Source organism: Microcebus murinus, chromosome 8, assembly GCF_040939455.1.
Source record: "Microcebus murinus isolate Inina chromosome 8, M.murinus_Inina_mat1.0, whole genome shotgun sequence".
Classification (NCBI taxonomy): Eukaryota; Metazoa; Chordata; class Mammalia; order Primates; family Cheirogaleidae; genus Microcebus; species Microcebus murinus.
Window position 1 is genome coordinate 41,788,856 of NC_134111.1, and position 20,067 is coordinate 41,808,922.

Sequence of the window (20,067 nt, forward strand, 5' to 3'; positions counted from 1 at the left end):
AATAAATCCTTGTAAAGAACATGGAAGAATGAAAAACAACAGAGAAAATGAAGCCTTATGAAATTAGCTTTCCAGACCAGGGATTGGAAAACTTTTTCAGGTAAGGGACAGATAGTAAATAGTTGAGGCTCTGTGGTCCACAAATAATCTGCCACACTGCTCACCCCGGCCTTCCTAGCACGAGAGCAGCCACAGACCTTACTTAAATGAGTGTGGCTGTGCTCCACTGAAAAGCTAAAATTTGTATTTCATATAATTTTCATGCATCATGAAATATTATTGTTCTTTTGATTTTTGTTGGCAACCATTTAAAAATGTAAAAATCGTTCTTATATGTGGACTATATGAAAACAGGCAGTGCACTGCATTTGGCCACAGGCTCTGGTGTGCTAACCCCGTTCTGTACCAGTAGTTGCTTTTTTAGGTCAGAAACCTTTTTGGAAAATCTGATGAAAAGTATGTGCCACACTTTAGGGGGAAAAAGCCTCTCCACTCACGTGCACACAGTATCCCAGGGTTCCATGGGCAAAGATTAGTAACCTGGGCTCTAGAAATAGCCTTCCCCTTTTCAAAAGTGTTTGGTAGGGAGAAGGGGCAGGTGATGGAGGAAGAAAACTCTTTGCCATGATCACTGGGTCAGCCAGTACTAAGTAGCTTTCCCTGCTAAAAGTTAAAAATTATACCTCAGGTTCAGAAATCAGCAATATAAAAGCAACTTTTCCCCATTTGAAAACACTGAGGAACGGAATTTGGGAAGTCGGCCAGGAAACTCACGTGCATCAGCTGTCTAACCCTGCCCATTTCTGGATCAAAGGCTAAAGAACCTGGACCCTGCACTGCCTTTGTCCTCCCCCGTGGCCCACGGTGTACTCTGGACCCTGTGCACGCTCAGCAAAGGCAGGTCACCAGCAGAATAGACAGGAATTTTTGAATTTTCTTATAAACATACTTCCATTCCATCACGGCCCTGAGCCAAGATCATGCCAGCCTGAGATGTCTAAGAGTCAAAGATTTAAACCAAGAGGTAATTGCACTTTTTACTAAAAAGCTTCAGTCCCCATTTCAGATCAGAAAAATCTAACAAGCAAGATTATCATCTACACTTTGCACACCGCATGCTCATTTTATCTGCAGAAACAGACACGCAAATAAGTAACGGTCGGGGGAGGGTGGACAAGGGAACTTCCTGAGAGCCCATACTGCTTGTCTCAGGATAGACACTCGGAACCAGCTCTCTCTTCTAACTTCTGGAACTGGCCTAGTCCAAGGGCAATATGGCTAATTTTAATACCAAAGCAATGGAGTAATTTCTGGACATAATATGAGTTCACACCCATGTGGAGTCTACTATGCGCCAGGAACTATTCCAAGAGCTTGACATAAAGCTCGTGCCCACCCTATGAGGTGGGTACTGCTGTAGCTCACGTTTTGCAAACAAAGAAATGTAAGTGCAGTGAGGTTAAGTAACTTGCCCAACATCACCCAACTGTTGAAGCCAGGATTCAAATCAAGCAGTTGGCAGTTGAACTTCCTGTTTGTACTTGCTGCCTCTGTAGAACCTCCACCCATCCCTTTGGGAAACGTTGCTAGCTAGCTTCACCTTCTTGCTTCTTTTCAGCATAAAATTCTTTACTCAATGAAATTTATTTGTTCCTAGAGAGTTGTGTGTGTAAACTGAATTTTATAAAGCAAATCATATTCAAATGCACTGAAAGAGATTGGCTTTTGAAAAATCATGCTACAGGGAATCCCCCTGCAAAGTGGCTGCCTGTCCTAAAACAATGCCTTGTAAACAGGAAGCATTTAATAAATACCTGTTGGGTACTATTAATTCCCTTAATTTGTGTAAATGTTTCTTTTGATACATTAAAGACACTTAAAATTAAGGTATGCATTACTAACTAGAAATAATAGTGGAGGGAAAAATGCTACTAAGAGCAACTGCAACCGTGGAGTGATTAATTCAGTGAATCATCCGAGGAAGTGGGCATACTGCCAGGGCTGCCCGTGGGCTCCATGCCACCCTCTACTCTAGTGGAGATGCCAACCCTCCCGGGTTGCTGACAGATCGCTGCAGAGAGGAATGGGTGGGGCGAGATGGAGCAGATCTGAGGGGTGCGGCACCAGTGGCCTTGGAGCCCTAGTCCGCCTCCATTCTTGCAGGTGTCTCTAGCCTCCAGTTTATCTACCTGTCATGTGAAAGCTTCAGGCCCCGATGCCCCTGCTTTATAGACTAGGGGTCATCAACTGTTCAGAAGGGACATAGCATGTCTTTCTCTATCATTTCCCTCAGAAGCGGAGAGAACAGGAGTGGGGCAGGTAATGATTTGGGTGCGATGGGCCCCTAGAACCATGCAGCAGATGTCGGGTGGGGTCACTCAGTAGAACGTGCCCTCCCTCTCCTGGCCTCCTTTAGCTTCAGGCTGCAAAATCTGCAGGTGGCTGGGAAGAGGTAGAAAGGAGGGACTGCAATGCAAGGTCATTTTGGAGGTCATCCTTGGTGCTGGCTACGTGAACTCCTGTTCAACGCACACAAAGTTCCCTGGATAACCCATCTCATTCACCATCCCGTCCATCCATCCACTTATCTATTAGTTTGTCCTACAGATATTGGTGGGGCACCTGCTATGTCCCAGATACCCTGCTCAGCACTGGAGATACTGTTGTAAGACTGGCCCCTACCCTGTAGAACTTGTCTTATTTCAGCCAGCAATGAAAGCACTGTTCTAAATAAAACAGGAGATTTATAATTTTACATTATATGCTATCTTCTCTCAAATATTTTGAGCTCTCAAATTCCCATTTTGAGTAGTCAATCCAAATTACAGCTTTACAGATCTGATCAACTTTAGTGCTTAATCAAGGAAGGTGGCAGGGAGCTTGCCCTGGTTCAGGTTTAAGCCTGGGTGGCTGGAAAGGTGGCCTCTCTGTCCTTCTCACTGTCAGAGAGGCAGCGCTCCGCCCATCTCTACCCATTGCTGTTCACTCCTAGCAAATTCGCAAACCAGCTTCATCCTCCTGTAGGATTTCACTTGCTAGAGATTCTGTGGCAAAGCACATGGCCTTGCAGGAAAATTCACCAGGGTAACATGGGCAGAGGAGGGAGGACGGGTGCTGGCCCCGGCCAGGCTTCCCACTCCAGAAACCAGCGCTTTACCAGGTAACAGCCAAGGGGCTGGGTGATTTACTAAGAGTGAGGACTCGCTGGATTGACATGGCCCTGCTGGATCTTTGCATGAAGACAGAAAACAGTGCACCACCACGTACTAGAATGTTCTCCCCAGAGAGGGTCTAGTTTTCTAAAACTAGACCCTCTAAAACTAGTTTTAGAAAACTAGTAGTCTAGTTTTAGAAAAATTGCAATCTTACTGGTATTAACAGAGACCAGGGGTATGTTTTAAGTTCCCTAGACAACACGTTCCTGTGGCGTTTCCAAAAAAGGTTCTTTGGTAACATAAATCCCATGCAAAATACCCACAGTGAGTGAGGATCCCCACCACAAGTGCAGCTTCGAGAACTACAAAGAACAAAGACTTAATGACGAATTCGCACAGGGCCAAAAATAGGTCCTGAGAATTGCTTAAGTTTCCCAAGCCAAGCACTTCACAACTGTGCCTTGGTAAATGATTTCTACGTGGGAAACACTTCGCCTCTTCATCTGTAAAATGGCTTGTGAAGAAGACACCACGGGGCGCTTGTGGGGAATCAATGAGACGGAAGGGGCAGAATCCAGCACAGTCCCAGCCGTAGGCAGCACTCGACACATTTTAACTCGACTATTCAAATAGTCTGGTCTGGCAGGCCCAGGCCTCTGTCCCGTTCCCAGCTTCATAATGACTTACTGTGTGACCCTGAACAAATGATTTTACCTCTCTGAGCCCATTGTCTCGTCCATGCCTCACGGTGGTGTTCTGACTGGGTTCTGGAGCCCCTCCAGGCTCCCTCTCATCTCCCGGGACTCCTGGGGGTTGGAGGAGCGAGTTCTTGGTTTGCCCAACCTGAGCAGTAATCTTCCATTTGTTTTATGGCCTTACACTAATTTCTGCGTTATGTCTCACTTGAACAAAGACTTCTGGGTCTTAAAAAATTTTATAAACCTTTGATGGAGGTCTAAAGTCCGTTTCAGACAGAATATTTTTCAGATCAGGCGCTCATGTCTCATTCTCCCTGCAGACAGATACTGGTTCCAGGCCAAGTGGCCCCGCCAGGCTGTGCCGTTCCTTTCCTGGGTGGCCCCGTGCATTCCCGTGCTCTGTGGGTCCCACCCCAGCGGCCCTCGTCCCCACCACGCCCTGCTACAGCTCACCTGCCCAGTGTGCACGTTCCACGCGAGGCTTTCTCCGATCTCATCCTCTGATGCCTCCATCCTGTTGCTTATACCTCTATCATATCACTCTTGGGGGCATTTATCATAATGTTTTCTACTGTCTATCAGGCATCCTCAAACTACGGCCTGCGGGCCACATGCGGGTGTTTTGCCCATTTGTTTTTTTACTTCAAAATAAGATATGTGCAGTGTGCATGGGAATTTGTTCATAGTTTTTTTTTTTTAAACCATAGTCTGGCCCTTCAACGGTCTGAGGGACAGTGAACTGGCCCCCTGTTTAAAAAGTGTGAGGACCCCTGGTACCCGATGACAAGCGCTACAAGGGCATAGGCTTCCTGTGGACACTTGGGAGTATAAAGAGAGGCTGCTCAGCCAGTGTTGATTGAAGAGGTGACGGATGGAACCAAATGGCAGATTTAAAAAGCCTTTGAGCAAATTTTTACACCACAGGACAAACACGGGAAAATGTTTATTTTTAATTTACTAATAATTGTCCCCCAGAATGAACAGGTCAATACAGATATTTCTAACTAAGGTAATGAGTTACTAAACGCAGAGCACAGCCCACGGTGGGCCTGATGCTGTTAATGCAACCCCAGAGAAAATGGACACCCCATCCTGCTTTCATGGTACCTTCAGGAATCCCAGGGCACCAGCTGTATTCACTCAGAGGGAGGTATACAGCAGAGTGTTTAATAGTTCTTGCTTTCAAGTCAGAAAGTCAAGTTTGAATATAGACTCCTAAGTGGTCATTTTCTTAACCTCTAGGCCTCATCGTCTTATCTGTAAAACAGGTGTATTGTAATCGCTGTTGGAAACAGAGAGTTAAAGAGTCTTAAGATAAAGCCAGCAGTCATGCCCTGTCTCTGGCTCACAGTGAGTGCTCAGTGCATGCTAGCTGTTACCTAGGAACCACCACAGAACCAGCAAAAGTTAACACAAATGAATGAATGAAGAGCTGCGTGATAGCCACACATTACACCCAGGACAGTGCCTTCTTTGCAGGAAGATAAAGAAGGGGCTGAAGGTGCTCCAAGGCAAAATTTCAAATCACTAAGAGTTATTTAAGCAAGTGACATCTTGGGGCCAAAGATGACTTGGGGGCTCCCCAAATTTAATCCACCGTTTCCCTAAATTTTTCTAACTCTTAACAAAGCTCTGTGGGATCTGACCTCTATCTTCTCCACTCTCTTCTTCACCCAAAAGGCTCCAGCCACCCTGGCCTGCTTGCGGTTCCTCCAGTGCCCCAAGCACATCCCCTCTGCAGGGCCTTTGCACTTGCTCTTCCTCTGAGCCATATCGTGCCCCGGACACCATGTGGACAGTCCTCCCTTTCTTCACATCACTGCTCCCAGGTCATCTTGTCAGAGAGGGCTCCCCTGACTCCCTCCCCCACCAGCCCCATCACTTTTGCCCTGCTTGGGTTCTCCTCACCACATTTGCCACTGCCTGGCATTTTCTACTGTCCTTTGCTTATCTGGTGATTGCGCACCTCCCCCCATTTGAGCTCCAGCTTCTAAGACATCAGGGCTGCTGGTGCTCTGTCCATTGTGCATTCCCATCACCAGAGGTGTGCCCAGCCTGAACACAGCACGCGGGTGCTCGACAAAGAGCTGCAGAATGAAGGAAGGACAGACTGTCCCTGGGGGTGACTGGGGGTGACACAATGGGAGGCCGAGATTGATTCTGCCATTCACTTTTGAAAAGTTCTCTCCTAGAAAGTGTGAAACCGTTCACAACCGGAGCATTCAAGAAAAGAGCCTTACCCTATTAACACAGAAGCAGGAGCAGTGATTTGCATGGAAGTTGCATTGGTGGCTGAGCTGAGAGAGTCTGTATTCACAACAAAGAACTTTACAGTTGGATTCTCAGCTCCTGCCTAGGAAAAAACAACCACAGAATTGGTATTGACAAAAAAAATATAGTGTTATTGCACAAATTTAAAACTGCACAAAATGTCTGTATTATGTCTATAAATTATAACAATCAGATGCATTCAAACAATTTAATATAAATAAAGTGAATGTTAAGGGAGAATCATCAAATGCAACCTTTTCGTGTTCAAAGTGAAACATAATATAACTGTATGTGTGTGTACGTATATAGTGTGTGCATATATATGTGTGATTTACATATAAAACTTGAAGGTTCATAGCACTTCTGTTTAAGTAATAAATGTTTCTATCTTTATAATGTATGTACTTGGTGTGAAAATAAACTTCTTAAAATCAATTCTATTATTAGCAATATACCCTGACCCCACAAGACCAAAAGCCTTTTGATGGCTGTCGATTATGAAGAATACCTTGGGCTCTTCCAAAGACACAATCCACCAGAAAAATCAGGTTAACCTGAGTCAAGAGCCAGTGATGCTAATTAGAAAGCCATCATTTCCACTCCAAATTCAGGTTCACCATGTTGGAGCTTTATAATCAATATTATGACAGAACCTATAAAACCTTTTTAAATATACACATAGATCTTCAATTGACAGATTAGTTAGAAATAATATGATATTTTTAGTGAGAACATTTCATGGGTTTTTTTTTTTGCCAGTTTCACTCATCAAAAAATAACATTCCACTGAAAACACATCTCCATATTTAGTCTCTGATCTTTTTTTTCTTTTAACTTCCTCTGTCTTCCTAAAATGGCAGCTCTTCATAAAGCAAATTGAGTGAGCTGGTAAAAATAAGAATCCCTTTTTTCCAAACTGCTTACAGCAAAAACACTTTACTATTTGATATTCCTATACTGTGGTCACTATTCTTGCAGTACTGGTGAAGAATCCCTGGTTTCCTTCTAAACCCCCCTCTTCCCTGGCTTCCCTGCATAACAAAGCTCTTCAGTTTGAATAAACATGCATCTTGGAGGGGAGAAAAGCTTTGAAAACCAAGACATGACACTATTATTCCGAATGGAGGACCTGTGAAATTTACATTAGTGCCAAATCTATAACAGAACCACTAAAACTAGTCGCGTATCCTGTTAATTAGTAATACGATCTGATATATAACCAGGTTTTCAACTTCATCTAGGGCACATTCCAACTTCTACAAATGAGATGAGCTTCTGATTCAATTACAGCCTCTCTTTTCCTCCATTCAAATATTTTCATTCCCCCTTCTCTTTCAAAAGCATTTTCCCCATTTTTTTCTGCTTGTCATTCCTCAAAGTTTTTGGAGAAATTACAAAACCTTAAATCACACTCTTTCCTGGGATAATAAAAATACTTTAAAATTGCCAGATGCTGTTGACTTCAGCAAGAGTAATCACAGCAAGCTGTTGAAGAGAGACTGACAATATTTTCATTAGCAGGAAGGGATTAAATGAAACCATTCTCTTCCCATCAAATTACGGAACCATTATACGAATAGGAGCACAGACCTTTGGATATGGAACCCGTACAGTCTTTGGGTACTGCAATGACTCATCAGAGTAGAAGGAGTATTCAATAAGTGGGACTTCTGTATCGTTAAATTGGGCATATGCTAAAAAAGTGCCGTTTGGAGACCACCACAGAGCGGAGTAGGCACTGAAGACTTCCTCTGAAAAAAGACATAAATTGTTCTGTTACAAGAAGTAGCTGATAAATTGGCTTTGGCATTCAAAATATTGTTCTCATTAGCTTTAGTAATTACAGTAGAGTTCAACTAATGAACCACTTTGCGTTTGCTGGGCTTCCAAAATCAGAGTAATACAAATGAATAAAAATAAAATCTTCAAAGATATATCTGGATTGTAAAAATAAGTAACCCGTTGGACCATTTTAGAATATTTTAGCATGCAATATTTAATATAAGCTCTACATTTTTTTCTTTATCTTATAATCCTCTAAATTTATGCCTCAAAACATACTAAAAGTAAATTTCACACAGGAGGCTGATTCTCCTTTCTAATTTTCAAACAGTCAACATGCCAGCATACTCTCCCCAACTGGGCTCAGTTTGTACTGAGCCCGCAGGGTACTGGTGGGTGGTGTGTAGCTCCAGGCTACCGAACCAATATGGTGCCCAGAGTTTACTACTCTTGGCACAAACAAGGTGTGGGAAGGATGGATTTAGAATGGCAAGGAACTCCATGAGACCCCTACTAAGAAACATCTCCTTGCCCAGCCCAGAAGCTGAAAACTCCCTTGGATTAACATCCTCCTCTGGTGTATATGCTGATGGGTATAGAAAGAAGGTCAAAGATGGAAGAAATTGAGAGAAAAGATCTTGCTTTCTAGTAGATCATTGGGGTCCTTCTCAATCTTTGGTAAAGATAGCTCCTCTCTGTGTTTATTACCAGGTCTGTTCATGAGACATTCAACCGCTGGCTCTTAATATGTTGAAAACTCTTTCACCAACTGGGAACGGAAGAGTCAAGTCGACGGGATGGTGACTCCTGTTTATCCCACAAGTCTCGTGAGAGTGTAAATGTAAAAGCAAAAGCATAGAAACTAGAATCTTAGAGTTAGGAAATCATGTATTCCAATTACTTTTCTGAGGCCTGACACCTCTTTACAAGTTGCTTCCAAATACTCATTTTTAATATTAACAACAATGATAAAAATTACAATAATAAATGTAATAAGTATTGTGATGAGCAGTAGACATTTGATGAATACTAATTATGCGCCAAGCATTGATAAGCAATGAACATGTATTATCTCAGTTAATCCTCACAACAACCCGTTGTACTGATGAACAAAGTGAGGTAGGCCTAAAGAGGGTAACAATTTGCCTAGGGTCACATGGCTAATCATTGGTAGCATCAAAAATCAACCCAGACATGTCAGATTTGACTTCATGCTTTTCATCTCCATGCTATACTGCCCCTTCCTGCCTTTGTTTCAGCATTTCTAGTAACAGAAATGGGTTAGGCAGCCTCAGCTCCGTTAACTGCTTCATATCTGCACCATTGATCTATACACGTGTATTTATGCAGCAATTTAGAATTTATAAAACACATCTAATATAGTCTTCACAAAGATCTCCAGGCAAGTCTATTCATAGCCCATTTCACAGAGAAGGAAACTGAGGCTTAGATTAAGTGAATTGCTTTAGATAAAAACTAGAACCTACAGCAGGACATGGTGGCTCACACCTGTAATCCTAGCACTCTGGGAGGCCGAGGCAGGCAGATCGTTTGAGCTCACGAGTTCGCGACCCCTTGCCCAAGAGCAAGACACCATCTCTACTAAAAAAATAGAAAAAAATTAGCTGGATAACTAATTAGCTGGGCATGGTGGCACATGCCTGTAGTCCCAGCTACTCAGGAGACTGAGGTAGGAGGATCGCTTCAGCCCAGGAGTTTGAGGTTGCTGTGAGCTAGGCTGATGCCACGGCACTCTAGCCTGGGCAACAGAGTGAGACTCTGTTTAAAAAAAAAAGAAAAAAACTAGAACCTAGGCATTATGACTCAAGTCAAGGTTTCCTCTAAGAATTTCTTCATATATTGAGTTGATACCTAATTCCTTTACCTTTTACCCAGTGATTCTAGTCTATACAACTACAATTACATGAAATCAATACAATCTGAGCAAGGTTTTGGTTTTTAAAATGACTTGTAAGCACAGGTAGTAGGTAGTGTACTATGTTTTGAAGCAGTGGTTATTTTGAATGCAGAACGTGTTTTTTTCCATATTGACCATGCAATAATTTCCTTCTAAGGACTGAAAGATTTTAGAGAGGAGTAACTCAAGCTGGAGCAGTGAAGTCATTCTGCTCATGAGTGGCTTACTCGTGAACATGCAAAACAAGAGCCCCCTGGCTACTGTCTACTTCCAAAAAAATGAAAGTGTTAGCAGTGTTTTTTATCTTAGAAAGGGCCAGACGTTTCCGAGGGAGGGTCACAGTTTTGGGAAGAGGCACTTCTTGGTGATGGGCCCAGAGGCTGTGCCATGCTGTCCAACAAGTGTTAAAGAATCTCTAAGTAACTAGTGTTAGTAACTTTCATTATAAATTTTAATCAAACCCTTATTTATAGGCCATGGAATTCTATCTTTCTTTTAATGCGATGTTTCTGTTGTTGTTGTTATAATGTTTATCAATTAATTGAACCTGATTTGGCGTGGGTAAGAACCAAAATTAAATCATAAAGACAAACTATTTTTTTTTTTTTAGCTACAAAGAAGAAATAATAGTTTGAAATAAAAATGAGTCTTTCTAACAAGGATGAGGCAACCTTGTGAACAGTTTGGAACAACCTCAAAATGCCTTTTATCTTGGTAACTATGGACATGAAAAATATTTTTCTAATATTTTCTAAGTTTTTCAAACGTGTTCCTAATAGTATGTAAAATTCTTTATCCTAAAGGAGACAATATTTCTTTTTAACTTTTTTTTAGTCTTATTTTCTACTCACGTTTCCACGGCCTTTCTAATTATTTTTTCTTCTTTAAAAACAGAAAATTGTAATTTGTCCAAATTGAAATAAATAAAATCCTCTATAAAATAGGCATTTTCTTCCCCTGTACTATTCAAAATGTAGACAGTATTTTACCATCTTTTAAATGTTGTGGGAGTATTTAGTTTTCCTCAGTAACTTCTGGGTTATGTAGGTCTGGTTAGAGAAACATCTGATGTTAATCTGGAGGCTTTTATGCCCCAGTAAAGCCAGAAAAGGTAGCCACAAAGAAAGGCCTTTTGTAGCAATAAACCAAAGACAAGAGGAGTATTGTGAGACAATGAGGACAGGGGAGCAGTAGGTAATGTTAAGAAATTCTTGGTCTATGAGACATCTTATGCTATGAGTTCTAAAAGAGATCTGATGACAATTTGGGAAAAAATACAACTTATTTTGAATCTCATTGAATTTTCCCACTTTTAAATAAATTTTTATTTTTAGAATAAAAATATAGATTATACATACAGATTATAGATTTTCTGATTTGAAAAAGCTTTAAAGTCTTTACCTTCATAAACCCAGTCAGTTATTCCATTATATATTATATCTTCTTTCCCAGTCCATGTGATTCTCTGACTTGATAAATTTGGTTCAACTTTAACATAAATATCATTGTTCCAAACATAAGCCTAGAAAGATGAAAAAAGAAAGAAGTATTAGTATCAATAATAATATGTTGCAATGTATTTTATCCTAGAGTTTTAAAAACACTTATCTATGCAAGTATGATGATTACCATAGTAAGATATTCAATTCTAGCAAAATAGTCATTTACTCCTTCCCTCCCATTCTTAAATTATAAGTATACAGGCTACAATCCCCAAATAATCCTAAAACCATTCTTAACATGCTAAAAATAAGAAGCTCAAAACTACTACTATTTGGATGCTAAAGTGTATGCAAAGACCTAAAAGACTGACCACTTCTACAGAATGACATAAACTTGCACATTTCTTTCTTAGGAGAGTGAGGAGATAGAATGCAGTTGCATTCTGGAAGAGAGAAGTTAAACTGCAGATAACATTCCCTCTTCTTATTTACCTTATTTTGGACTTCTAACATTCTCATAGCACCATAGAACACGAAAATATGTCTACGATGAAACAGAAGGACACAAAACTTGCAGAAAACAAGTGTAGGTCCAAAAGTAAGTACAACGGATAACAAGAACTTAAGAGTTTGATGAGCATTTTCCCAGTGAATAATAAATTCTTTATAGATACTTTCAGGAATTATATTTATTCTTGTAGGCTAGTAAAATATTTTCTTAAGCAATAACACTGTATTTTGCAATGAAATACTAATTTCCTAAGATGTCTGCTTTGTATCAGGGTTAGTATAATGGCTTCTATGTATGAAAGATTTGAGTCAATATTTTTCTGACAACAGGAGAGACTCACTAACCAATTTATGACCCACTGGTGACCATGTGATCCACTGTGTGTTGTTTGGAATTCTATTTTCAGTAATCAGCTGCCTAGAAAAAAGATAAAAGGAAACATTACCAAAACAATAACTCACAGTGGGGTTTCCTTTAAAAAAAAAATTACAGTGGAAAAGCCTAATAGATTTTATGGGGAAGTCACTGACCTTTTGTTTAAATCATAGATGTCATATGAAGCTGTGTAGGAATGCCTCCATTGCTATAAAAGAAAACAGACATTTCAGGCTTCTGAGATTCTTGATAATTTGGCCACTTGCTATAGGAGCTCAAGATGATAGATACTGTGATGTATGATTGTATAATTCTCAAATTTTATCATATCTTATAATTCACTACCTAGATTCCTAGAATTTTGAAATTTGAAAGTATCCTAGAGATCGTCTAGTACAAATACCTCTGGACTTTGCCTATAACTTAGCTCTGGCATTACCTCCTCCAAAGAGCCTTCCCCAGGACCACAGTGGGCCAAAGTGCCACTTTTTGAGCAATCATTATTCCTAGCAGGTACCATAATGTGTTAAGATCACCTATTTAGGAAAACACAAATTTTCACTTTATACCCATCTTACTGGCAAAAGATTTAAAAGATACATGATTCTATTGCTGATGGTAATGTGAAGACATGTTTAACTTTATTGATGATGAAAATGTAAAGTGCTTTAGATTTTTTTAAAAGCCACCTAGTAATACATAATAAAATAAAAATAAATATTAATATATCATTGATATTTTAAACAACCATCTCAAGAAGTTAGAGATGAAAATCAAACTAAATCCAAAGTAATTAGAAGAAAATAAATAATAAAGGTAAGAGCAGTAACAGAGAAAACACACAGTGGAGAAATATTAAGAAAGCCAAAAATTAGTTCTTTGAAAAGACTAGTAAAATTGCTAACCTAGTAAGAGTGAGGGGGGAAAAAGTACAAATGATCAATATCAGAAATGAAAAATGGGACACCACAACAGGCTGTACAGACATTAAAAGATTATAAGAGACTATTACTAACTTTTTTGCCAATAAATTTTAAAAAATAGAAAAAAGCAATTCCTTGAAAAGCAATTTATCAAGAGTGAGAAAAGAAAATCTGAATAATTTGACATCTAATAAAAAATTGAAGTCATAAATGAAAATGTTTACATAAAGAACATTTCAAGGTCAAATGAATTTATGAGCAAACCCATTGCTATTTATCTGAACAAGTTGAAAATTTATGCCTATACAAAAATCTATACACAATGTTTACAGCAGTTTTATTCATAATTGCCAAAACCTGGAAGCAACTAAGATGTCCTTCAATACGTGAACGGATAAAAAAAACTATAGTTTCTATTGTATACAATAGAATATTATTTAGTGATAAAAAAGAAATGATCTATCAAACCACAAAAAGACATAGAGGAAACTTAAATATATATTATTTAGTGAAATAAGCCAATCTGAAAAAGATACATACTGCATGATTCCAACCATATGAATTTCCGGAAAAGGTAAAACTATTAAGACATTAAAAAGATCAGTGTTTGCCAGGAGTTTGGGTAAAGGGAGGGATGAATAGGTAGGGTATAGGAGATTTTTACAGCAGTGAAACTACTCTATATGGAACCATAATGGTGGATACATGTCATTATACATTTGTCAAGACCCATAACGTTTGTCAAATCCACCAATATAATAGTAGATACCTATCATACATTTGCCAAAACCCACAAGGACTGAGCCCTAATGTATACTGTGGACTCGAGTTAATAATAATGTATCAATATTGGCTCCTCAGTTGTAACAAATATAGCACACAATGCAAGACATTAATAACAGGTGAAACTGAGGGAGGATGAGGGAGTATATGGGAACCCTCTACTTATTTTTTATAAACCTATAGCTGCTCTAAAACATAAAGTTCTATTATTAAAAATAAAGAATTAGATCTCTACCAGATGACTTAGAAGGAGTTCCACATAGTATCATTGAATGAGAAGTGTAATTTACAGAAAAGTATATAAAATAGGATTCAATTTTTATAGACCATGCAATAACTAAAAAGAACCCTATATATTTTCATAGAGCTATATGAACAAGGAGAAAAATATGAAATACAGAGAGATATACATTAGTATATCCATATACTAGGGAGCCAAGTGAAAAGGGGAAAAAATAAGACTTAAAAAGTATGTAAATGACCACATATTTGCATTTATGAAAAATTATGTCTGAATGTGGATGCATGCATAAATTAGAGATATTTTAAAAGAAATTGCATGCATATATATATATATATATATATATATATATATATATATATATATCTGTCTTCCCTACCATACTCTTAGAGGTAGAAAATTGTGTCTTATTCATCTGTGGATACCCAAAGTCTGGCTTGATGTGAGCCACATAGTAGGTTCAAGAAATAAACCAAATAAAAAAAATTCAGATTGTACCAATTAGGATGAGATAGATGAAACACGTAGCCTAAGGACACCCAGTGACGTGATAGCAGAGCTGAGACAGAAAACCAGACTGCCTAACCTTAACTACTTGCATTTCTTATCCTATTATGCTCTCATGTCAACAAATATGTATTGTTTGTTTCTACTTTTGCAAGTCATACAGTCCTTTCCTGAACCCTGGATTATTTTGATGTTGAGAATTAGGGTCAAGACACGAGAATCCCAGGAGTGGGACAGGACTTTGCCAAAGAACAACCTGTGGATATGTCAGTTCACTGAGCAAAACCTGCTCAACCCTGAGGGGGACATTGCACAGATTAGGGATGTCTGCAAACGGACTGGGCTTGTAATCCAAAGGCAGAGAGAATGATCAAAGGATGTCAGCCCAGAAGATAAGAGCAGTTGCTATTCTAAACCTGAGGCAATGTTCCTCTCTCTCTCTCTCCTGAGCTCACATCTCAGTAAATAAGGAACTAGAGAAAGTAGAAAGAAGTACGTGGTCACTTTGTTCCCATTTGGAATATATGCTTTACTGCTGACTCACGATTTTATCTTTAACTTGTGTATACTTAGCTAATTTATTGTTACCTTGGGAGACCTCAAAACTTAAACTCATGATATGTACATGTAAACTGGTGACTGATAATAATTGTTTGCTGAAAGAATAAATATTGATGCGGGACTCCATTCGTGGCCTCCTGGCTCACAAGAATAATGGAGGACCCCTGATTTCCACATCACTTTAATCTATACTTTGTCTCCTTTATTTCCAATCTCTTGTGATGTTCCTGCCCGGGACTCGACTTTTTGGGAGAGTCGTGGGAGAGTCGTGAACTCCCAGCATTTTGACATACTCTATGCCTGTTTCTGGGCAACCTTGAGCATACACTTGCTACTACCAAAAGGTGTTGTACAGGCTAAAAATATTAAGAAGGGGTGAGGTCATTTCAGGATGACAAACCATCACGGCTTGTAAAAGGAAATCCAAGATGTTTGGTATGTTCACTTCACTTTTTTAAAACAGACTCATCATTCTCTTAGTCTATGAATATGGCAGCTATCATCTACCAGACATTACTGGATAACACAGGTTCCCTCCCGGTGAGCAGCTCATAATTGAATGGGGAATATGGACAAATAAACTATAATAAAAGAATCACAGTAGGATGTGCCAAGAGATATAATGGAGGTGGGTGGGGAGAGGTAGGAATCATAAATTAGGTCTTGAGGAGGGAGAGAGGCTTATGCAAAAGGTGATTCTTGGGCTGAGTTTAGTGGTAGAGGATGATGGAGAATGGGTAAAAGAGCAATGTAGCAAAGAGAAGTTCAAGTGCAAAGGTAGGAAAGATCACGTTTAAGAGCACAAGCTTTGGAGTCTTCTAACCTGAATTCAAGTCTCCACTGTGTAATATGAGGCAAGTTTCTTTCTAAGCTTCAGTTTTCATTTTTGGGAAAATGGGCATAATCATAGCAACAATCTCTGGGTGTTCCCATGAGAATGCATGGGAAATGCGCAGTATGATTTTGGAACATTGTTAACAAGGAACAGATGATATAAATATTATCATTATCTCCAGAGCATTAAGCAAAGGGCAGAGATGCTAGGAGAACATCCATGCCCAACTGTATGGTGCTTATTCATTTATACATGTATTCACTCACTCACCAATTTATTTCTTTCTAGCCACAACTCAGAAGTAATAATTGATCATTCTGGATGTGCTAACTCAGTCATGGAGAGGCCGTGTAATAGGATCTCAAAAACACTGGACAGTGGACCTCCAAGGAAATGTAATAAAATTATACTTTTCTTTCTTCTGGATATGTTTCTTGAGATTTGCTTAACCAAAACATTTATGCTATACAGAAATTACACTAGATACTCTAGGAAGTAAAAAAAAGGAAATAGAAGATATAGTTCCCTATGCTCAATAACCTTATAATTTTCTGCTTTATAATAAAATGTGTATTCATTGAATGAGTATTTGTTGAGCATCCGCTATGTGGCCCTATCCTAGGGGCTGGAAGTGCAGCAGTGATGAAAACATGGGGAAACTGGTGCTAAATAAGGCAGGCAATAAATAGGCAAAGAAGTAGATAGCAAAATATCACAAAATGTTGTGAAGAAGCTAAAATGGGCTAATGTGAGAGAGAGTGATTTATGGGGTGCAGGTGGAACAGGGGGGCAAAGGGCCATGATAGATAAAGTGCTCCAGCAAAGCCAGGACATAACATAAAGGTTAACATAAAGGAAGAGCCACATGATGGGAAGAGGGTTCTAGGAGGAAGCGGTAACAAGTGCTGTGGCCCTTTATTACATGGGAATGAAGGCGATGCTTGAGACAAGGAAAGAGCTGTTCACTTAAAGGATCTCAACTGTAGATCATGGAATCACTTGGGAGCCCTTAACTCTATCGGGGTCTGGGCACCCCCCATAGCTTTTACTGACTTAGGTGCTTTGGGGTAGACCACAGACATCTGTGTTTTCTTAAAACCTCCCCAAGTAATCCTACAGTGCAGGTGGGCCAAGAAGTACTGGCCAAGCATGGTGTCTGCAGGAGAGGGGGCTAGGAGATGCATTCGGCTGAGCAGACTGGGCTCCAATCACACCGCCCCATGGACTCCACAGTTAGATTTGGTGTTTGAGTCTGAGTGTGATGGGTAGCCACTGCAGGGCTTAAGCACAGGTATGGCAAAAGCTAGTTTAGGATTTAAAAGGAGCACTTTGGTTATTGCCTGAAGTATGGATTGCAGGGGAAAGGGGACAGAGTGAATACAGCAAAAGTAGTTAAATAAATGAGTAAACTGTGGTGACACAACAAATACAAATCGCTAATGGTGACTGTCCAACTAAGGTCTACCAGTGAAATGTATCCATTAGTACACATCAAACAGCACTGTTGAACCAGGCCAGAGAGTAAGTTGAGCTAGTATTACCTTTCTGTTTCTACCTTACCCTCATATGTTAGTCTTGAAAATGGACAACTCTGTGGTTGTCTCCCTGGTTGCTGGCTTTACCCCAGAGTTTTCCATTTATTGATCTGGGGATTGAACCTGGATACTGGGAATCCTTAAAAGTTCCTCAAGTGAATTTATTCTATAGGTAGCAATAAGAAGCACTGGCTTAAACAAACAATAATGCATTAACTGGCAACAGATATGTTAAAGCTGGCATAGGATTCTGATTTGCTTAGAGTTGACAAGTTTAGCAGAACACAGTCAGAGTCTTCTGTCCAGGAAATAGAGCCCAGCACAGGGAATCCAGGGTAAATATTATCATTGAGAGTTGCCATCCCGAGATGATAAATGGAGCAGGGAATGGTTTTCTTGGCCTGAGTACAGCAGTGTTGGTGTGTGAGATAAGGCACCACAATGCTATTTGCCCTGGGGGAAAAAAAAAGGTCAGGGGTAGGAGTCCCCGCTTTGCATTTTGATTTCAATCCAGAGTGTCTCTTAGTTTGTATGCCCTTAGTTTCTAAGCTTCCCTACATGTCTCAAAACTTCCTATACTTGGCAACCGTTGTCAAATCCATGAATAACCAAAAAGCTGCTGTTAAAGTTCCTGGCGGTTTGCATACTAAACATGAGGAGGATGTGTGATTAAGCTGTAACCTTTCCTGAATGTGCAAGACTTCGGTGTTGGGCCAGGCCACTGGAGGAAGCTGAGCACTCTCGTAAGAAGCTTTGTCACGGTGCTGAGGTTCGCCCCTTACAATGGCTTGTACAGGGAAGGACCTGAAGGTCAGGAGGTGGTGTGGGCCATCTTGCAGAATCTCTTCTGGAGGATGGCAAATTTGACCCCTTTTTTTTGAGACAGAGTCTCACTCTGCTGCCCAGGCTAGCATGCCATGGCATCAGCCTAGCTCACAGCAACCTCAAACTCCCGGGCTCAAGCGATCCTCCTGCCTCAGCCTCCCAAGTAGCCGGGACTACAGGCATGTGCCACTATGCCCGGCTAATTTTTTCTATATATTTTTAGTTGGCCAATTAATTTCTTTCTATTTTTAGTAGAAATGGGGTCTCGCTCTTGCTCAGGCTGGTCTTGAATTCCTGAGCTCAAATGATCCGCACACCTCGTCTTCCCAGAGTGCTAGGATTACAGGTGTGAGCCACCGTGCCTGGCACAAGTTTGACTCTTTTTAAAGCAAATACTTATTGAGAGTCTTACTATATGTAAAGCTAAGACAAAGGAAATAAGGGGTTGTATCAGTGGATGGATAAGTCAGACATGTTAACTTACTTTTAAATTATATGACAAATTCCTATTATAAATTTTCATTGGCTTAGTATCTATAATAGAATATAACTATGCTTTTTATTATTTGAAAGCATTAAAAATGAATTTCTTTTAAAACATTGGTTGAGCTTGTCTTTCATGAATGAGAATGACTCTTTGATTCTGAATTGAGGAGCTTTTAGTGCCTATTATATTACTTAGATGTCAATCTTAAATATCCACTTGAAATCAGTTATAAAGTACCACACTCTAAGACTCTTTAAATGTAACAGTGAGAAAGCATTTCTTTTACCTTCACATAGTTGTATTCTAAGAGAATAAACTGCCCATCAGGAGATACTGAATAGTCATTTATAGAATGTCCAAACTCATCCTGTCAATTGAGAAGAAAAAAGAAAAATTGACTAATTCAATTTAGCGGCCATGATTGAGCACTTACCACATAGAGGGACTGTTCTGGACCCCATCTGAGCAATGGCATGTCCACCCACACAAACGACCATGATGCAAACTGAGTGGCAATCAGTGTTAGCCAGAAAGGGATGGATTAATCATAACCGAGGAAAGATGGCTGTGAGGGGAAGGCTGAGGAAAGGAGAGAGAACTCTCTCAATAGGGGGGGCAGCATGAGCAAACCCCAGGTGTGGGAAGGGGCATGCATGCCTGAAGAATGTTTAGGGGTTATGTGTAATCTGAAGTATGGGGGGTGTCAGACACAGTGGAAGGTGGGAGGACACCAAATTAGAAAAATAGCTGAGGCCTAAGTATTATATTAGATGTGGAACTATGACCCACTTTTGCATGTGGAAGTGATACAGTCCAGTCGTATCTATCTTTGACAGAGAATCTCTGGTGACACAGTAGCTGAAACTCTTTTCACAGTAGCTGAAAAGAGCAAAGGGGTGGCAACCACCTGGGCGTGGGCAGAGCAGTGGTAGGGTCTACAGAATGCAGATAGGGACACAAGTGAGAGCTCTCACGACTGCAAGGTTAAAGGACGGTGGAGCCAGGACTGCACAGTGGAAATGGAAATCTGTGGCACACCCCACTTGCAGAGGGTTTGTTGAGTAGCTTAATTACAGGGCTTGACAGAGATGTCAAGGATGATTCCCAGGTTTCTAGCTTAAGTGACTAGGAGGAGAATTAAGTGACTATTTACCAAGATTGGGAACTCAGGAAGAGAAATAAGATGCTTTCAGTTTGCTGGGACAGTAAAGGGGAGAT

General features: G+C 40.2%; 1 protein-coding gene across 4 annotated transcripts in view; it reads right to left on the reverse strand.

Moving 5' to 3' along the window:
- DPP4 (dipeptidyl peptidase 4) overlaps positions 1–20,067 on the reverse strand; it is an 83,533-nt gene that overhangs the window by 34,907 nt on the left and 28,559 nt on the right. For all 4 annotated transcript variants that reach the window (XM_020288496.2, XM_012735717.3, XM_076005603.1 and 1 more), the window contains exons 5-10: positions 19,136–19,216; positions 12,308–12,360; positions 12,122–12,194; positions 11,226–11,346; positions 7,715–7,875; positions 6,094–6,206 (exon numbers count right to left, since the gene is read on the reverse strand). In XM_020288496.2, the coding sequence (XP_020144085.2) occupies positions 6,094–6,206; positions 7,715–7,875; positions 11,226–11,346; positions 12,122–12,194; positions 12,308–12,360; positions 19,136–19,216 (602 nt within the window). The remainder of the gene's footprint in view (positions 1–6,093; positions 6,207–7,714; positions 7,876–11,225; positions 11,347–12,121; positions 12,195–12,307; positions 12,361–19,135; positions 19,217–20,067) is intronic.